Here is a 21,059-nt window from a genome sequence, read left to right on the forward strand (position 1 = left end):
AAACACACATAATCATGCATATACACATAGATCTACACAAATCAACTTGTATTCTCCCCCAAAAACAAGTAAAAACCGAAAACAAGGGGGTATGAACTCACCTTCGGGTGTTGGGTTCGGTTTTTGGTGAAGAGATGAGAAGAAGTGATGTTGTTTTTCGGCCTAGTTTGTTTCTTGAGGAGACCTTCGAAGATGATATGATTCTAGGGGCATGAACAAGAGATTGATGATGTTTGATAAAAGATCTTAGCATAAAGATGAAGTTTAACATCTAAGTCATGAAGTAACTTACCAAGTTAGGATCTTTGATGAGGAACTCTTGAACATACTAGCATACTCACGAAATTTTGGAGTAAAAGATGGAAGAAACTCTTGAAGATTAGAGAGGAAATGGAGTGTAAAGATGAAGTTGGAATGAATTATTGTGTGAGAGGGAGAGAGTGGTCGAATTTTAAAGGGGAGGAGAGAGAGATTGAAGTGATGTTTGCATGGAAGACCACCATGCAAACATGAGGTGTCTTATGCACATAATTCCTCATTTATCTCTTTTTTTTTTGTTTAAATGCATAATGGATAATGGGTAATGGGTCGAAAATTTGGGCTTAAGACAAGGGAGGTAGATTAGCTTGGACCATTTCTAGCCTTGGTTCGAATTTATGAGGCCCAATAAGGACTTTTCGGCCCATTTAGGGTATCTCACAGCCCAATAGTATAAAAGAATGGGTTCTAAGGTCCATTAAGGTTAATTAGAGTTGTTATGGCCCAATAAGACTCATTAGGGTTAGAATAAATCATTCTAGGCCCAAATGGTCCAAAATGTTATAGATTTGATGAATTTATGGTTTATTGGTCCCTTAGGCTCAATAAGAAAGTCCTAGTCCATAATGAACTTGAGCTAGAATTTCTAGGGTTTCCAACCCTTATCTGCCCATATGAGATGTATTTGAATGAGCATAGAGTGTAGTATTCACTTAGAGTACAAGCCTTACAATAGATGATGGTTTCATGAGAATAGAATTTCCTAACAAAATGTCAGTTGTGTAAGAGAGAGAGAGAGAGAGAGAGAGGTGGACCCGATTTTATATTTAATAATAATTAGAGAGGGACAGGTGGAACCGATTTTATATTTAATAATCATTATAGTTTTTTTTTAGTTTGGACAAGGACTAAAATTGCATGTAAACTAGCTCAAAATGACCATCAATCTAAAAAGGTCAAGGTTTGGACTAAACCCCTAAAAAATGCATACCACAGGAAGAATTTTTGTAATTTTGTCTGATAATAATTTTTTCAGAAAAGATAGATTTAAAACTATTTAAAATATTGAAAGTTTAATTATAATGTTAAATATGGAACCTACATCAAGAGGTTTGAAAGTTAATTAAATGTTTAAATATAATGTTAAAGTCTAATAATACATTGAAATGTCAATTTCACTTGCAACTTATGGATATATTCTATTAAAATGTCATATTATATAAACTAATTAGCCACGCATTCATAATTAAAAATAAGTATAAATCAAGAAATAAGTTCACTTTTATTTTCATGTACAACCTATACTGATAGCGGGGCTATTAAAAAGATGTAATTTTAATAGTTTTTATGTTATCTTTTATTTAAAATAATCAAAATGTTTTATAACAAGTTAGTGTTAGATTATTAACTCAAAATTAGCAACAATAATATATTTTTTTAATAATAACTAGGTGAGTAACCCCGCGTTGCGGGGTCGGATGCCATCTTTTCTCATTATTTGGCTAGACTATTTGCCTCTGCTAAATTACCATTTTACCCTTCCTACATACCGTAAACCAAATTGTGAAAAGGGACGAAAACACCAGTTGTTGTTGTAAGTCTATCTATAATACTATGTGTCCCTTGAATCAAAGGAAGCATTTTGAATCTTTATCACAAATAACAGGTTTAATAGGAAAGTAAAACTTTGAATATTCACGAATAATGTTTGCATACAAATCATAATATTTCATCAGCTTCTTTAACCCCAGTAGAAACGTCCTATGTCCCTCCTTCCTCCAAGGATCACCTACAATTCTACAAACAACCATGTGTTACTTGTAATCACTAATAATAACAACAAAAAGGACCCATGTTCACTATTGCAAAAGGTGGTCATCTAACTCAATCATCCATATGCCTATCTGTTCTATAGTTTCATGTTTTTCGCAAACAATTTTCACAACCCATTTTAGCCAAGGGAAACGGCTACACCTTTGCACATAATTTTAAAGTGGGGGCCCACCAAGATCACCAAACCCTAGAATTTTAGCCAATCTAAACCCGTTTTATGCTTTTGCGGTTTTTTCCCATTGTTCTTTTTGTCTTTGATCTGGATCCTTGATTAAAGACATGAAAGGTGGATCCAGATATGAATCCAAATGTGATGAAGAGTTCCTTTCATGAAACAATCAATATAAGAACAATAAATTTAATTATCCAATTGTCTTTTGTTATGTCGATCAGCTAAAATAATAGTAAAACACAATGAGCTTTTGAGTTGACTAACTTTCTACTCGAAGTTAACCCACGATCCTAAGCATATCCCATTAGCCTAATTTTTGAGCAGTTCTATTTACTTTTTAGTTACTATAATAAGTACGACGTTTTCTTCAATTTGCTAATACAAATTTCTTATTTCATATTAGCAATTGTTACGTGATATCAACCCCTATAATTTTTAATTCAAAATATTTTGACTTGTATAAGACTCGATTCCTGGCTGTGTACTTGTGATCACTTGCGTACACCCACTTGTTCTACCTTTCCCATTTTGCCCCTTTCCACTTTTATGAAAGTAAAAAAATGAAACATAAAAATAAATAACATAATAAGTGGATGAATTAGGATTGAAAATATTATAATCCATAAGAAAAAAACTTTAAAAAATACCAATGTACTTTGGATACTATAAAAGAGCTGAGGCGATTTACAGTTTTGACTATATACCCATATTACCATATATAGCACTCTACTTTTATTTTTCTAGTCTCTAGGGGTATTTTGGTCCAAAACTGTTAAAATCAATTTTTTTTTAACTATAAAAATAGTATGGAGGAGCAGTTTGGTCCAAAACTGTTAAAATCAAATTTTTTTCAAGATTATAAAATTTGACAATGTGGCCCCCATGATGTGCATAATCTTACATGTAGGTCCCTTTCAAATTATGCCTATAATCATCAAACGTCTCATTAGATTCTGAATCTGATTTTCTGATTCATCATCATCTTCATCACCTGTATCAATCTAAAATAACAATGAATCACAGAACCTTCATTCATATCAAAACAGTTGTAACAGCAAAGATAAACTTCATCTCCAAATACTCTTAAACACAACACAATGCATTTCAATTAAATACTGAATACTTCAGTCATTTAGTGCAATCTAAACATAATACATTTTACATCGAGATAAAATACAGGCCAAAACAATATAAGTACAGTTGTGTTAGAGGTGTAAATGCCTTAGGATCCCTAGACACCGCATGAAGAGACACTGACAAGAAATCAACGGCGTAGCCTTTTGTCCTCTCGGTATCGCTCAACCATATCAGTTGTCTACAAAATTCGAACGAATCTTTGGGATCGAAATGAAGTTATTTACGTAAGCAAATGCAGAATTGTCAGAAGAGTTGGAAATTTACTGGGTAGAGATGTAGAGCGTGGCAGAGATAGTTCAAATCAGTTACGTACCTGGAGCAATAATCCCTAAATCGCTGGTTGCGTATCGATGGGAAGTCAAAAGCGATAGACAAAAGCCAACCAATTGTGTAATAGATGGACGGAAAATTCATCTGATCCTCTAAAAATAAAATGAAATTAAAACTCAATATGAAGGTAATGGCATAGAAAGAAACGAAAATAGGGTTGAAGTTCATTACATGAACCGATTGTAGACGTGGGTCCTATCTAGGGCTCGAATGCGTGAAGACGTCGGTGTTGTGTAGGAGTTGGAAGCGGTGAGTGTGAAGATGAGTAATAGGCGTCTACCTCTTCGGTTTATTGGAAGCGAGAAAGGGGAATTGATAAGAGAATGGTTTGAAGGAATCTGGGTTCTGAGATAGTGTTACAAAGAACGGAAACAGATGGGAAGCGAGAGATGAGACATGGCTGAGGAGATAAAGTAGAGTAGAGAGAACATACCTGGAAGCCGGGGTTGATAACTGTGGAGCAGTCTCCGAGTTGGCTCGATGGAGGCGGTGGCTAAGTGTCGGGGATGAGCGTCAGTAGAGACGTTGGAGTAGGAGGGAAGATAACGTGACCGGGGGTGCGAAGCAGGGTGAAGAGAGAGGCGGTGAAGGGTATGGATGGCACATTGAAACCAATGTTTTGAAAACCGGACCGGACATGGAACCGGTTTTCGTACCGGGTCGATGGTTTAATTGGTTCGACTGGTTGAACCGGTCCCAAAAACCGGATGAACCGGATCACTTGTTGATATATATATATATATATATATATATATATATATATATATATATATATATATATATATATATATATATATATATATATATATATATATATATATATATATCGATTTAAAATGAAGCAACACATTTTAAGTTTTATGTTCTAATAATTTATGCGGTGTGATTATTTTTCAAATGTTTGTTATAAAAATAATGGAAAAGTAAAAGTAAAAAAAAAAAAAAAGGCTACGAACTGAAGTTGGGGAGTTTTTAGAGTTCTATATAAGCGTGTGAAGTCCATTCAGTCCTCCTAACGAAGAATGGGCTTCTCCTTTAAAAGCGTGGGTCCCCTTCAATCTTCACTCAGTACAAATTATATATATATATATATATATATATATATATATATATATATATATATATATATATATATATATATATATATATATATATATATATATATATATATATATATATATATATATTTAGAACCGTTGGTTTTTTACGGTTACATCAGAACGGTTCAGACCGGTTTTAGGTTAAACCGCTGGTTTTTGCCGGTTTAATTTTCAAGCGGTTCTGAAGACTTAAAAAACCGGGACCACGACCGGTTCAACCGGCCGGTTCGGTCCGGTTTTCAAAACAATGATTGAAACAGAAGAATTTGAGATCCGGTTCAATGGGGGAAGATAAGGCAGAACCGATGGAGGAGTGTAATGAATTTTCAAAACAATTTTTCATTTCTAAATCATACTTTCATTCACACGATAATCATAAAACATAATGTATCGTTGTATCACAACAAAACATGTCCCCAGAATCTAAATGACAAAAACTCTATAAGTGTGTACGGATCATGTCGGTGCCTTCCCGCGATCCTCGCTAGTACCTGAAACACATAACACAACAACTGTAAGCATTAATGCTTAGTGAGTTCCCCAAAATACCACATACCCCACATACGCCTTTCCAGGCCATGACTCTGTAGGATCTTCCGATCCATGTGTCCCAGGGGACTTCCGTCCCAAATCCTGATAGACCTTCCGGTCCTACCCATATCGACCTTCCGGTCTATACCCTCTTGACCTTCCAGTCCATATCATCTTGACCTTCCGGCCCTTACCATACGTAACATACATAGCACATACATAAATATCATCTTGACCTTCCGATCCTTATCATACATAACATACATAGCATATACATATCACATAACCGCATATAGCACATACATCATAGCATACAAGACCTTTCGGTCACACATAGGTACCCTTCCAGGTACAACATAGTGAGAAGACTCACCTCAATGAAGTCGGATAAACTCTGTGCTCAACGTCCCGACCTAGCCTCCTCCTATTATTCAAATAACATTCCTGATCAATACTCTCTCATGATCTCATCTCTATAGACTGGGTAGAAAGCCATTCTACCCTTCCCTAAACTCTCCTGAATCAGTCTTGACCAGAACCCTAAAGTCAACGGTCAACTTTGACCCGACTCGTCGAGTGCACAAAGGTGACTCGGAGAGTCCATGTGGGTCCTCTAAATCCTTTCAGTCTCTCTTGGCTCGTTGAGTCTTTCTTCCACTCGACGAGTTACACCTGTCACGAATCGCGAGTCAACCCCGACTCGACTCAACTCGTCGAGTCTGCTTATGGACTCGGCGAGTTCATTCCATGCTCACACTCAAATGACCTTCTGAGGTCATATCTATTCCTCCAATCCATAGATCTGACCTTCCCAAGCTCAATAAACACGTAAAGGTTCGAACTTGATACTCATGCAACGTCCAAATGACTCTACTTGATGATTTAGCCCCAAATACAACATCCTAAGTCCATCTCTTCCATAACTCCTCATAAAGCAAGATGGAATAAGTTCTCTGGACCACTATGGATCCAGATCTGATATCTAAACATGATAAGGGACCATATTCCCAACAAATCAACCCAATAAAGGGTATAGAAAACCCTAGATCCATGGATTCTTTAACAAAACAGAAAAAGGATCGATATGCTACCTCAAGGATGATGTCCTTTGCTTTCAATCCACAAATAAGCAACCTCCTTGGCCTCCTCTAAGCTGGAATCAACTTCTTCTTGCAAAACAAACCCACAAAGGTCCAATAATGGCTTCTTCTCTCTCACAAACGCTCAAGCACTATTAGGGTTTCTCTCAAGGGTCTGGTAGCCGCAAATGGTGGCTATAAGGGTCCTTAAATAGGTCCTAAACCCGAGAAATTAGGGTTTCATTAAACAGTGTGGACTCGCCGAGTCCACGTATGGACTCGCCGAGTCCTTCATTAAACCAGACCAGAACATGTGCGATCCCACTTGGCGAGTCTTAGCGCCTAGTCGCCGAGTCCCTCTCTAATATTCAATATAAATACCTAAAATGAGATACCTGAGAATCCGGATGTTACAATTCTCCCCCACTAGAATCAGACTTCGCCCTCGAAGTCCTACTCGGCAAACAACTCTGGATGTTGCTCCTGCATCTCCAACGCCGACTCCCAGGTCAGCTCGGACCCTTTCCGATGTTGCCACTGGACCTGCACCAGAGGCACTTCCTTGTTTCTCAGAACCTTGATCTTCCGATGCCGGATCGCGATTGGTCTCTCGGCGTAATTCAGGCTCTCATCTACCTGAATATCCTCCAGCGGTACCACTGCCGACTTGTCGGCTATACACTTCCTCAACTGAGACACGTGGAAGGTATCATGAATCTGGCTCAACTCCGTAGGTAGCTCTAACCGATATGCTACCTTGCCCACCCTCGCGGTCACCCTGAATGGACCGATGTACCGGGGACCCAACCTGCCCCTCTTCCTGAATTGGATCACTCCTTTCCGAGGAGATACTTTCAGGAGTACGAAGTCCCCCACCTGGAACTCCAGCTCGGATCGTCTCCGATCCGCATAACTCTTCTGGACTCTGAGCCGTCAGTAACCTCTGTCTAATCTGTTGTATCTACTCTGCTGTCTGAAGTACTATCTTAGTACTACCCAACACACGCTGCCCTACCTCTCCCCAGCAAATGGGAGTCCGACACCTCCTCCCATACAACAACTTGAAAGGAGGTATACCAATACTAGAATGGTGGCTGTTGTTGTACAAAAACTCAGCCAACGGCAGATACGTGTCCCAACTTCCTCCGAAGTCCAACACACATGCTCGGAGCATGTCCTCGAGCGTCTAAATCGTCCGCTCACTCTGTCTGTCAAACTGGGGGTGGTAGGCGGTACTGAACTGCAACCTCGTACCCAACTCCTCACGGAACTTCTTCCAGAACCTGGAAGTGAAACATACATCCCGATCTGACACAATCGAGATCGTTACCTCATGACGCGATACCACCTCCCTCACATAGAATTCTGCCAACCTCTCGGCAGAAGAGCTCTCACTGATAGCAAGAAAATGTGCGCTCTTCATCAGCCGGTCGACGATAACCCAAATTACATCAACACCCCTCGCGGTCCTTGGCAATTTGGTGATGAAGTCCATGGAAATCTGTTCCCACTTCTACTGGGGAACCTCAAGCGGCTGCAACTTGCCATGCGGACGCTGGTGCTCGGCCTTAACCTTGTGACAGGTCAAGCACCTCTCAATAAACCACGCGACATCCCTCTTCATACAGGGCCACCAATAATCTTTCTTCAGGTCCAAATACATCTTTGTGGCCCCGGGATGGATCGAGAATCTCGATCTATGCGCCTCCTCCATCAAAATGGCACGTGCCCCGTCTGTATACAATACCCAAATCCGACCTTGAAAGGTCATCAGCCCTCGACTATCGGTAACAAACCCAGGTACCTGTCCAATCACCCGCTCCCTCTTGCGGTTCTCCAGTCTCACGGCCTCAGCCTGGGCCTCCCGAATGGTGTCCAACACCGGAGTCATCATTGTCAATCTCATACAAGTGCCTCGAATCAGGGCACTCTCCGCCCTTCGGCTCAGCGCATCAGCTACGACATTAGCTTTGCCCGGGTGGTACATGATCTCACAATCGTAATCCTTTACCACGTCCAACCATCTCCTCTGACGCATATTCAGATTGAGTTGATCCATCAAATACTTCAGGCTCTTGTGGTCCGTGTATATGATACACCAAACCCCATACAAATAATGACGCCATATCTTGAGGGCAAACACCACTGCCCCCTACTCCAGATCGTGGGTGGGATACCTCGTCTCATGAGGCTTCAGCTGCCTCGATGCATACTCTATCACATGCCCCCTCTTCATAAGCACCGCACCCAACCCTGATATCGATGCGTCACAGTACACCACAAAATCCTCCATCCCTTCCGGGAGGGCTAACACAGGTTCTTCGCATAACTTCTGGTGAAGTGTCTCAAAGAAGGTCTGCTGCTCCGGACCCCATGAAAAAGCAACACCCTTTCGGGTCAACCTGGTGAGAGGCACGACGATCTTGGAGAAGTCTCTGATAAATCTCCGATAGTAGCCGGCCAACCCCAGAAAACTCCTGATCTCGGTGGGAGATCTCGGCACCTCCCAACTCATAACCGCCTCAATCTTGGCCGGATCGACCAAAATCTCATCCTGGTTGACGAGATGCCCCAAGAACTGGACCTCCCGTAACTAGAACTCGCACTTGGAGAGTTTGGAATAAAGCATCTCCGTCCTCAATACTCCGAGAATCTCTCTCAGATGCTCCTCGTGCTGCTCTCTATATCTCGAATACACCAGTATATCGTCAATGAACACGATAACCGAACGATCTAGCATCGGTCTACACACCCTATTCATGAGATCCATGAACGCTGCTGGTGCATTGGTGAGCCCGAAAGGCATCACCATGAACTCGTAATGCCCATAACGAGTCCTGAACGCTGTCTTCTGGATATCCTCATCACGCACTCTCATATGGTGATATCCAGACCTCAGATCAATCTTGGAAAACCAAGACGCTCCCTGCAACTGATCGAACAAATCGTCGATCCTCGGTAATGGATAATGGTTCTTGACCGTCAACTTGTTCAACTCCCGGTGATCAATACACATCCGGTGTGAACCATCCTTTTTCTTGACAAAAAGGATCGGCGCTCCCCATGGCGAGCTACTCGGTCGAATAAACCCCTTCCCTAGCAGCTCCTGAAGCTGCGAGGATAACTCCTACATCTCTGGCGGCGCAAGGCGATAAGGCGCTGCCCCCGGAACCAAATCAATGCGGAATTTTACCCGCCTCTCGGGAGGCACACCTGGCAACTCCTTGGGAAAAACATCCAGGAACTCACGCACTATTGGAACGTCATCCACCGAACTTGGCCCCTTCGCGGCCCCTCGTGTGTCCATCACATAGGCTACAAACCCGCTGCAGCCCTGCTGCAAACTCTGTCTCGCTCTGGTAGCCGAACAAAATGCTGACCCAGAACGAGTACCCTCACCGTACACCGAAAGTACTCCCCCACTAGGGTCTCGTATCGTCACCAACTAACGCTCGAAGTCTATAACAGCCCCAAATCGGCTCAGCCAATCCATGGCCACTATGACACACACGTCCCCCATCGCTATCGGGACCAGATCTATCAGAAACTCAATGCCGAAGATCTCGAGTAAACATCCTCGTATCACCTCCGTAGCATACACCGCTCGCTCGTCAACTATGGAAACTCGTAGAGGTCGAGCAAGTACGCTCAAGGTACTTATAGAGTACGCCCAACGTACTCGGCTAGGGACCAAAACCACCAATATTCCGAAGGGCATAACTTCTTCATTCTAAATCCGATTTCGATGTTCTTTATATCCACATAAAGGTAATGAGAAGCTCTACAATTCTATCCATTTTCCTTTGCCTTAAGACTTCCCGAGATTAAATCCAAAATTTATAAAAGCCCTAAACTGTCACTTTACAGTTATACCCTTAGGCTCTAAAACACAAACCAACCTCTCAGATCACCTAATATATATTATCCACATCCAAGGGGTCTAAATCTTTCTTTCCTTAAGGCCCATAGCCTTATGATAACTGATCTTCGAGTCATAGCCTCAAATTAGGATACGATTCAAAACAGTGTGTTACATTTTGACATAAGACATGAAGCTTAGACTAGTTAAACTTATTTGAGCAACAAATTTTGTATGCCATGACCTGCACTGGATTTTTCTCAACTCTTGTTCGATCAGTTGGTAGGATGCATCACTAGGAACAAGAATCCAACCTAGTTCCATATCCTCGTTGTCTTACACTAATTCTTGCTCGTACTGGAGAAGGTTATAATGTCAATCATGAAGACTGCATACCCTTTCTAGTTCTCTCATAAAAGATCATCAATGTCGGTCCCAATGATGGGGATATGAATCTTACCCAGAGCATGGAAAATTTGGTTGTAAATCCTTGTGTTAATGATGATGGGTTTTATAGGCTATAATTAAAACATGTGGTAGAAAAAACTTAACCCTTAAGTTCACATACTACTTATTTGGATCTAAGTTTTCTCTATTGATAACAACAATCTATGAACATCAAGACCCCTGAGGGAACCCTACTATAATCGAAAGTTACAAAGGATTATGGTTTACATACCTTTTGATTATTATTGCAAATAATCAACCAAATCGTTCTTCAAAAAGCTCTTAGAAAGCAAGCACCAGAAATCTAATGCCTCTAATGGTTTGTACCCAAACCCTAGCAATTAGAATACTTGAGAAAAGATGAGAGGGGATGCGATTTTCAGCTATTCCTTTGGTATGTGTGGTGGTCAGAAATATGGAACCAAAGGACAAGGAGCCTTGGAAACCCTAATTTGAATATAATATTAATATTTCAAATTTGGTAATTATCCAACTCCCTAATTGTGCATAAGGAATATTCCATAAACCCTAAATATGCCTCCTAAAAGCGTCCAAGGTATAAGAAGGTTTTGGAATACCTTCTTTTTCAACTATTGAGCAATTATAGCTTAGGATCTTGCACTTTTAATTAACCTAATTAATCCCAAAATTAATTCTAATTAATTTCTGATTAATTATTAATTAAATAATACTATTTCTAATTAATATATTAATATCATAATATATTAATAAATTATTGATTGCTATTTATTAATTATATAATAAACCAATAAACCAACATCTTTCTCCAAAAGTCATTCTAGTCAATTACTAGTTTTGAGGGAAACCCAAAAGGTCTTTGATTTTAGTTCAAGTATATACCAATTTAGTTATTGGCTTAGACACCAAATCTAGCAGTCTCCCACTTGGATAAGTCAATAACTATAATTGCAAGTATAACTTCTAAATTAAACAACAAAATGTGCTTTCCAATGCAACTGCCAAACTCTGATCTGATCAGACATCAGCCTTAAGATAAGTGATCAAATATTCCTCCATTCTTCAAGATATCATATAGACATGAGACATGGATTACAATCAATCTCTTGTCCAAAAATTTGTTTTTGGATTTCATGATTTTTGTGATGACCTCATTAGACTACTAATTGAACACATCAATTTAGTCCTGGCCGGGCCCAACACTATAATGTCAACATTGAATCACCGAGGGGACCAAAGATCTCGATTTTCCCATTAGGGCAAAAGGAACGAATAAAATTCGACTTGTATGCTTGTATATTTTACTCACCGAACTATGCATGATGCTACATTTTATAACATCATGTTATTGATGCATTTACGTTACACCAATGCATAACCGACTTGTAAATTACAACTCATATATGTTCATTTTAAGAATAAAAGATATATCAGAACTACTCATGATATAATCCATGAAGTAATTCTCTGAGCGTGGGTTCATCCAATACTCAAAATCTCATTTTCTAAGTACTCATAAACATTGTAGCAATCTTCTTGCAATGTCTAACTCCTGTAGACAATCTACAATTCAGTTCGTGACAGTCTTGATTTACTAATTACTTTCAAAAGTATGAGTGACTATGGAGTTTCGAATAATCAAATTATTTAGGAAGTAAAATATGTAAAGAGAAACAAAAGAATAAACAATTGAAAAATGTAGTAACCATACTCATAAATAATATCTATTATTTAATCACTAAAATCAATTACATTTATTTTGTCACGAGTTTCAAACTATCAACTAACTACTAAAACTAATATCATCTCTCAACCCTATGCTCCTAGAATGTTGGTTATGCTTAACCCTACATACAGCCTTTGTGAAAGGATCTACATGATTATCTTCTAAGGATACTTTCTTCGCCAGGAGATGCCCTTCTTCAACCCTATGTTTGATGTAATGATACTTTATGTCGACATGTTTGGATCTACCAGGATCCTTGGGTTCTTTGGTTAAAGAACCCTCACCTTTATTATCACATAAAAGTTCCAATGGCTATTGAATGATAGTGACTACCCTGAGATCGCCGATAAAGTTCTTCAATCAAGCCGCTTTCTTTTATGCTCCACTCACTGCGATGTATACTAGTTCACAAGTAGAATCATCCACCATTCCTTGTTTGGAACTATTTCAAGTAACCGCTCCATTGTTTAAAAAAACACCCAGCCTGACTGAGAACATAACTTGTCTCGATCTGTCGAGAAGTTAACGTCAATATATCCAATCACTCTCAATGTATCACTTCTACCAAGGACTAGAAACATTTCCTTTGTCCTTTGATAGTACTTAAGAATGATATTTACTGCAGTCCAATAAGCTCTGCCAGGATTTCCTGAAAATTTATTAACCATGATCAAAGCATAATACACATCAGGGCAATTACATGTCATATCATCATGATCGAACCTATAGCCAAAGCCTATGGGACTCAAATCATGTGAGCTATCTCTTCATCTGTACTAGGGCTTTGAGTGTTACTCAACTTGGCAATACACTGAATAGGCAATTCCTCTTTCTTGGAATTTTCCATACTAAAACGTTTTAGTACCTTGTCCAAGTATGTAATATGACTAAGACCAATAAGTCTTTTCCTTCCATCTCTAAGAATTCTTATCCTAAGAATATAGTCTCCTTCCCCTAGATCCTTCATGACGAAGCACTTCCCATGACAAGATTTCACTTCTTGTAATGTTGAAATTTCATTTCCCATAAGGAGTATGCCATCAACATACAATACTAGGAAAGTTACTATACTCCCACTAGCTTTAACATACACATAGGATTCAAGTATATACCAATTTAATTATTGTCATAGACACCTAATCCAATGGTTGAAACCTATGACTTTGAAGAAGAGGATGACAAGGGCAATATTGAAGATGATGAAGAAGACATTGATGATGAAGCAAATGAATATGACGCTGATATAGGAGAAGATTCTAATCAGGGAATGACTAACTCTCCCCCAATATTGAACCAACACATTTGCTTTTCTTTGACCTCTACTTCATCTACAACTCGTTCCGTGGAAGATACAACATAGCACGAATCATCCCCACCTCATATGGAGACTATTGATCCACTGATTCATGATATGAAATCTCCAGGACCAAGATCTCCTTCTCCTCAAGCTCGAATTGTACCTCCAATGCTAATTCCTATAAAGTCTACCACTACCTTTCAGGGGGAGTCTAGTTCCAACTTTAAACATTTGTCTCCTAACTCTCCCTATTGGTTCAGATGACTCAGTCTCTTGGAGAAAGACTAACCAAAGTAGAGAGTGGTATGGATGACATCAAACACATAATGGCTTTGGTTGATGATGATGTTGTGATGATTGAAGACACTCCTCCTCGCTCTCCAGGTGATGATCAACAATCTCCACCACCACCCAAAAATAATCCACCCCATCATCATCTAGAAATTATTAGCCACCTCCACCACCACTACCACTATATGGGAATAATCCACATCCCCAACCACCAACAAATCCTCCTCCTCACACCCCCTTTCCACCTCATGACTCTCCTCCCCAAACCGATGATGCAAAAAGAGGGAGAATAATCAAGAACTGGTAATGACAACTACAATGTTGTTCCTACCTGATCAGTCTGAATCAAGAAGGGAAGAAAATCAAGAAAAAATGGTTGTCTTTCAACCTAAAGAAATGAATGATAACCAACCTATTCCAGACGCTGATAATAAGTTTGAGACTGATGTGTATAAAAGGTTTCTTGATTTGGATATTATGGCATAAATTGTTGTTCCTCAAAGTGTTATTTACTATGATACATATTATGAGGGGGAGATCCGTCAAGGAACTCACATCGACATTGAGTTTGATGATGAGTAGCTCAATCAAAGAAAAAGAAAGGCTTCCTTCTCAGGGGGAGCAAATGACGCTGAAGTGTAACATCGTGATTTTTCACCCAATTTTTTTATTTTTAAAAACATTTATTTATCAGAATACATTGCAGAAGACTTATTAGGTTTATTTCAAAAATATCATCAAAGTTATTTTCATGTAAAAACAAACCCATCAAAATTTAAAGTTCACAAAAACATAATGATGAAACTCAACATGTCCAAATCTATCTTAATAAATGAAAATCAATTTTGCCAAATGTCATGTTTATATTGAATTTGACACATGTCATTTTTTAATAGTTTTTGTATTAATTTTTTTCCACTTGTTATTTTCTTGTATTTTTTATTTTCTTAAATTCAAAATCCACATGTAAGGTAGATTATTCTATTAAATTTCATAATAAATGCTCTACAACCTTTCAAATCTTCTACATTATATATTAAATTACTTACTTTATTTATTATATCCTTTATATTTATTTAAAACTATTACTTTAAAGAATATATAATACTTATAATTTTATATTAAACTTTTCTTTTTTATAAACCCGTGTAATACACGGGTCTTACACCTAGTGGTATCATAACTAAAGATACTAACTAAGACTACCCAAAAGCTCCCATCCTCACCAACGCATCATGTCAAGCTACCTGTTCCAACACACAAGGAAAGCCAACAAGCAAAGAACAAGTGCTAGCATAAGCTACGTGAGTCAATATAGTACAATGTTGAGAGAACACACATATCATAGATAAATTCACACAATACATCTACACACAGTCAAAGACTCACTAGCAATACATACAACATCACACCACATAACAAACACAGGTTTAGCTCAATTTACAACAGTTCTTCAGTTAGAGCTTGTTTTATTAGTTACTCTCCTCAACGCCGTTGTAACTAATTTAGGGGGTGTTTGGCTTGTCTTTTTGAGAGGCAAAAGTTCTTTTTGGAAAAGTTACAAAAAGTCGGGTTTTCCAAACTTTTCCAAAAAGTCAGTTTTTCTTCTATCTAAAATCCAAAAGTAGCTTTTAACATGTTTCTACCAAACATCTTTTATCTTTTATCTTTTCCAAAAAGGATTTTTGCATCTAAAAAAGACAAGACAAACACCCCCTTAATCTTATCGATTCAGCGCTTAAATATTAGACAAAATTTCACGATTGGTCCCTGTGGTTTACACAATATCGCACTTTGAGGACTTTCTAGCAAAAAGTCATGCGAATAGTCCTTAAGGTTTCATTTAATTGCGCGATTGGTCCTTGACCCTAACCCCGTCATTTTTGAGCCGTTAGTGAAGGGGTAAATTTGTCTTTTCATCTTGCAGTCACTCTAATAATCGATCATTATGCACATATACGCATGAACTCTGTAATTAAGTACAAAGATCATCTTCCTCAGCTACCCATTACCCTTTCGCATTCATCTTCTTCTCCAACAGAACACAAGGCTTTTGGATCATCTGTCGATTGAAAACGATAATGGTGTTAACGTTATGGTCACTTCGTTCCAAACACACTAAAGCATCAAATTATGATTTGGAAAGGATATACCGTAAGTGACTTACTAAAGTGATCTTTGATTTTCTCGATTTGATATTATGCCCAAATTGTTGAAATTTTTTTTGTTATTCTTTATTTCAGAGGGAGTAAGCAACTATTTCACTCTGAAAATCCATCATGGTGGGATATTCACGAAAAGCCCTGGGAGAAGGTACGTAGATGGAACAATAGACTATGTTGACTTCGTAGATATTGACGTTTTCTCTGTGCATGAGTTGGATACAATGGTTCGAGAAATAGGGTACGTAGAAGGGAAAACTTTGTATTATCATTTTCTTATTCCAGAAATAGAGTTGGACTTTGGTCTGTTACCTCTAGGAAATGATGGGGATGTGCATGTATTGTCAAATTATGTGGAAAAAAAAAACCTTTTAAGTATCTACATAGAGCATGGGCATACAAGGGTTAACAATTATTTTTTGTCCCCCACCAAGGTTATTATTGAGGAGTTGGTTACTGATGTATCCCCTGAACTAGATAGGAACCAAAAGAAGGGAAAAGTTGTTGGGTCTTCTAGTATAAAATTAGACTACTCCCAGTCCATTGTGCCATATGGAACATTTGATGGACCTTCACAAGTGATACAAGATAGTGAGCCAGTTATGGATGATGAGCCAGTTATGACTGATGAGCCGGTTTTGAATGATGAACCAGTTATGAATGATGAACCAGATTTGAATGATGAACCAGTTATGAATGATGTACCTGTTATGAATGATGTGCCAATCATAGATGACCAATATGATGAGCCAGTTATGAATAATGATCCAGTTGTAGATGATGAATATGATTGTGAGGATAGTGCAGATGAAAGTGATTTTGATAGTCAGCATGATGCAAAAAAAAACAGTGTTTGATGAGGAACCTTTGATAGATGATGTGGAGGTGAACATGATCAACTTCTGTAGTGTACTTGATGAAGACATGGACTTGGGCCAGCTTGATCCGACAAACAATAATACTAAGGAACATGAAGACATTGAAGATGAACCTTTAGAAGTCTTAGACAATGATGTAGTTGAGTCATTTGCTAGTGAAAAAGAGCCTAGGAAGAAATTGTTAAGGTCCATTCTAAAACCAGTTGCTTGTTCATCTGGTGAGGTTCACACTAAAGCTTTTAAGATTGGTCAGACATTCAAGGAAAAGGAAAAAATAAGAGAAGTTATTGCCAACTACTCTGTAAAAGAAAGGAGGGATCTACATTATGTAAAGAATGACAAGACAAGAGTTAGGGTAAAGTGTAGGGGTATTGTTCCTGAATTGACTGGTGACAGTAATAAAGATAGGGGCAATTTAGTACTTTCCAAGAAAACAACTTGTCCATGGGTTCTTTTTATATCTAGGGCAGATGAGAAACAACTTTGGACTGTCAAAACATACGAAGATTCTCATTCTTGTTTGCAAACAAGGACAGTGAGGGCTTGTTCATCTAAGTTTCTAGCTAACAACATATTGCATCAAGTTGAAAGTAACCCCAAGATCCCTACACATGCTTTACAAGAGGAGTTAGTACAGAGGTATTCACTTTCAATATCAAAGATGAAAGTATTTCGGGCCAAAGCTATGGCAAAACAATATGTTTATGGTGATTATGAAAAGCAGTACGGTGTTTTGAGAGAATATGCCATGGAATTGAAGTCAAAGAATCCAGGAACAACTGTGAAGATAGATGTCGAAACTGAACCCAATGTGTCTTCTGAGACAAGGATCTTCAAACGGATATATATATATATATATATATATATATATATATATATATATATATATATATATATATGCTTAGGTCCATTGAAGGAGGGATTTAAAAAAGGTTTGAGGGATTTTCTTGGATTTGATGGTACGTTTTTTAAGGGTCCCTTTCCAGGACAAATTCTTACTGCAGTTGGGCTTGATTCGAACAATGGCATTTACCCAGTTGCATATGCCATTGTAGAGACTGAAAATATTAACTCTTGGACATGGTTTTTGGAACACTTGGGTGATGACTTAGATTTGAATTCTTCATCTAACTTCACTTTCATTTCAGATCGGCAAAAGGTACCCTCTAACTTTTTATTCACTTTTACTTTTTTTTATTATTTCATTTACTAACTTATTTTAATTGTACTCACAGGGAATCTTGGCAGCAATAGAGAAGTTATTTCCATCAGCTGAGCAAAGGTTCTGTTTAAGACATGTGTATGACAACATGAAACTGAAACACAAAGGAGATGAATTGAGGGAAGCAGTATGGTGTTGTGGAAAAGTATACAACATACCAAAATTTAATAGGGCTATGGAGAAACTGAAAAAGCTTAACCCAGAAGCACATGAGTGGTTAAGTAAAATTCCTACAAAACACTGGGCAAGATCCCATTTCTCTGGTAAGTATCATACTCTTTTCACTAACATATTTCATAACTGATTTTAGTAATTAATTGTTTGGTTTTATATATAGGAAGGGCATTGACTGATAGTTTAACAAATAACTTGTGTGAGGTATTTAACTCCAAGCTAGATGAGGCAAGGGACAAGCCTATAATCACTTGTTTGGAATATATTAGAGAATACCTCACAAAGAGAATAGTAAATGTTCATAAGGTGCTAGACAAATGCAAAGGTTCTCTAAGTACAACTGCAACAACAATCTTAGAAAACAATAAGACAGAGGCAAGTAAGATGAGGGTTTTATTTAATGGAGCTGATAAATATCAAGTGACTGGTCTATGGATGGAGCAGTATGTTGTGAATTTGAAAGAGAGGAGTTGCACTTGCAGGAAATGGGACATTACAGGTATTCCATGCCAGCATGCTATTGCTGCAATGTATGATAAGATGCAGAATGGGTCAGAATGTGGAGATCCTGAGGCTTGGGTGAGCAAATGTTACTGGCTTAGTACATGGAATGCTATGTACCAACACACAATTGACCCAATAAATGGAAGGAGCATGTGGCCTAGATCTGATTGTCTAACAACCCTTCTCCCACCCAAACATCACAAACAGGTTTGTTGTCATACATGTTTTGTTTAATTTAACTTGAAACTATTTAATAAACTTGTTAATATGTAACCATATGAATTTGTTTATAGGTTGGTAGGCCAAAGAAAAAAAGGAAGAGGGCAGTTGATGAGCCAATTCAAAGTACCAAGTTAAGTAGGAAACACTTGACAGTCACTTGTAACAAATGCCACAACAAAGGTCACAATGCTAGGACTTGCAAGGGGCAGGGAGGTCCTAGTGAAGCTGGATAGGGGGTGGACAAAAGAAGGGAAAACATGTTGTAGCTTAGTTTGTATTTCTAAGTAATCTTTTGCTATTATGTCTAATTAAAGTTAGAACATGTTTACTAAGTTTGGTTATGGTATGTCAATCAAAACAACTACTTTTGATAGGTCTTTTGGGTATTCTATGTTTGTAACATGATATTACACTTACATGCATTATGGTTAATGGTAATGCTACTTTGGTAATTAGTTTTTTGGCTATGTTACTGCACTTTAATAATCAACATTACACTTACATGCAATCAAATTGACAATTTCCTTCCTTGCTAATATAATATCCATCACATTAAAACAAAACATCAACCTTACATTACATATTATATCTGTTACATTTTCTTGTCCCAACATTACATACAATCATAGGGAAAATCCTTCAAAAGCTATGAAAAAAATGGGACCAAAACACAGATTCCAAATTATAGATTCCCCCCCCCCCCCCAAATGCTTCTTGATTTTTTACTTGAAAAGGTAACACACCATGAAAAACAACCAACTCAGACAAAGTAGCCATTTCACCATCATCAATCTTGCTTCGAGATTGTTTCTTCCACGCAACAACCCCGGAATCACAACAGTTGACCTAGGGCACATGGGAGGGTCGAACCATCCAAAAAAGCTGCATGTTCCTCCTAACCTTGAGCATGACCAAAATCGACGACCTGGGTTCAAGTCAGTCCACGATGTCACCAAAATCGCCGGCCTTCCACAGTGGCATATCACCATCTTCTTCAATTTTGGAATAGAATGTGAGTAGGGAGGGAAGAACAGAGGCAAGGAACGAGAAGTAGAAGGATACAAAGGCGGACCTTAAATTATATACTCTGATGCACAACAAGATGAAAAGACAAATTTACCCCTTCACTAACGGCTCAAAAATGACGGGGTTAGGGTCAAGGACCAATCGCGCAATTAAATGAAACCTTAAGGACTATTCGCGTGAATTTTTGCTAGAAAGTCCTCAAAGTGCGATATTGTGTAAACCACAGGGACCAATCGTGAAATTTTGTCTAAATATTATTATATAATATTATGTTTCTCCGCTTTACATTAATAATTACTCACCGCTCGTTGCTATAATTATTAAAGTATTACCTCTTAGTTAGGGTCTATTTATTCACCGCAAAACCCACAAAGCAAGACCCCGTTCGCTACTAATGTGACTGACACGACCCAATACACTAAATGAGGCGCGACTCTCACCCATAATCATTGCTCCCGGTGCGCTGCGTTCGCTACTCCGACTGTGCACATACGTATACATGCGTTGTCGTTCAGGATTGGTACGAGTGGTGCCAATACCAACAGATACACCTCCCAAATCCCACGTAATGTTTGCGCTGGTCCCACCGCTTGACCAACATCACCCTAGTCCCGGTATACCAAGGTGTACCAAGACCATGTCTCGAGTGGTTGTCTAGAAAAACCGGTCGGTGTCAAAGTTGGCTTAAGCTCTTTTTCCTATAGGTATCTTTCAACCCACTAGGCCATCATAATATCCGTATTGGGTATATACCTATGTCTAGGTTTCTACCCTTCGCCCCGCTAGTGTGTTCCTCTTTTTAATTTAATAATGATTAATTAAATAAGGAGTT

At 38.5% G+C, this 21,059-nt stretch overlaps 1 protein-coding gene and 1 long non-coding RNA gene across 4 annotated transcripts; one reads left to right on the top strand and one right to left on the bottom strand.

The window, feature by feature from the left end:
- Positions 1–3,341: 3,341 nt before the first annotated feature.
- LOC145074007 (uncharacterized) lies at positions 3,342–4,353 on the bottom strand. Of its 3 annotated transcripts, XR_013691646.1 has the most exons (4): positions 4,164–4,353; positions 3,902–4,075; positions 3,714–3,822; positions 3,342–3,578 (listed from the first exon to the last, which is right to left on the bottom strand). It is a non-coding gene; the product is annotated as an uncharacterized LOC145074007 (long non-coding RNA). The 3 variants fall into 3 exon arrangements; XR_013691647.1 differs by having other exon boundaries at positions 3,342–3,814; XR_013691645.1 differs by having other exon boundaries at positions 3,342–3,822; positions 4,164–4,352.
- Positions 4,354–17,092: 12,739 nt separating this feature from the next.
- Positions 17,093–19,434, top strand: LOC145076259 (uncharacterized). The gene is made up of 5 exons (XM_079022202.1): positions 17,093–17,890; positions 18,053–18,238; positions 18,315–18,564; positions 18,639–19,186; positions 19,273–19,434. Exons 1-5 carry the CDS (start codon positions 17,093–17,095, stop codon positions 19,432–19,434), a joined length of 1,944 nt encoding a protein of 647 aa, XP_078878328.1.
- The last annotated feature ends 1,625 nt before the right edge of the window (positions 19,435–21,059 follow it).

This window comes from Lactuca serriola, chromosome 9 (genome assembly GCF_051521515.1).
Source record: "Lactuca serriola cultivar US96UC23 chromosome 9, Lser_US96UC23_V15, whole genome shotgun sequence".
In the NCBI taxonomy this organism is placed as follows: Eukaryota; Viridiplantae; Streptophyta; class Magnoliopsida; order Asterales; family Asteraceae; genus Lactuca; species Lactuca serriola.

Excerpts from the sequence above, each read along its gene's own strand:
- LOC145076259 (XM_079022202.1), top strand. The coding sequence starts at position 17,093 with ATGATCAACTTCTGTAGTGTACTTGATGAAGACATGGACTTGGGCCAG. Across the intron at positions 17,891-18,052 it reads ATGTCGAAACTGAACCCAAT|GGTCCCTTTCCAGGACAAAT; the intron begins GTGTCTTCTGAG and ends ACGTTTTTTAAG. Across the intron at positions 18,239-18,314 it reads TCATTTCAGATCGGCAAAAG|GGAATCTTGGCAGCAATAGA; the intron begins GTACCCTCTAAC and ends TTGTACTCACAG.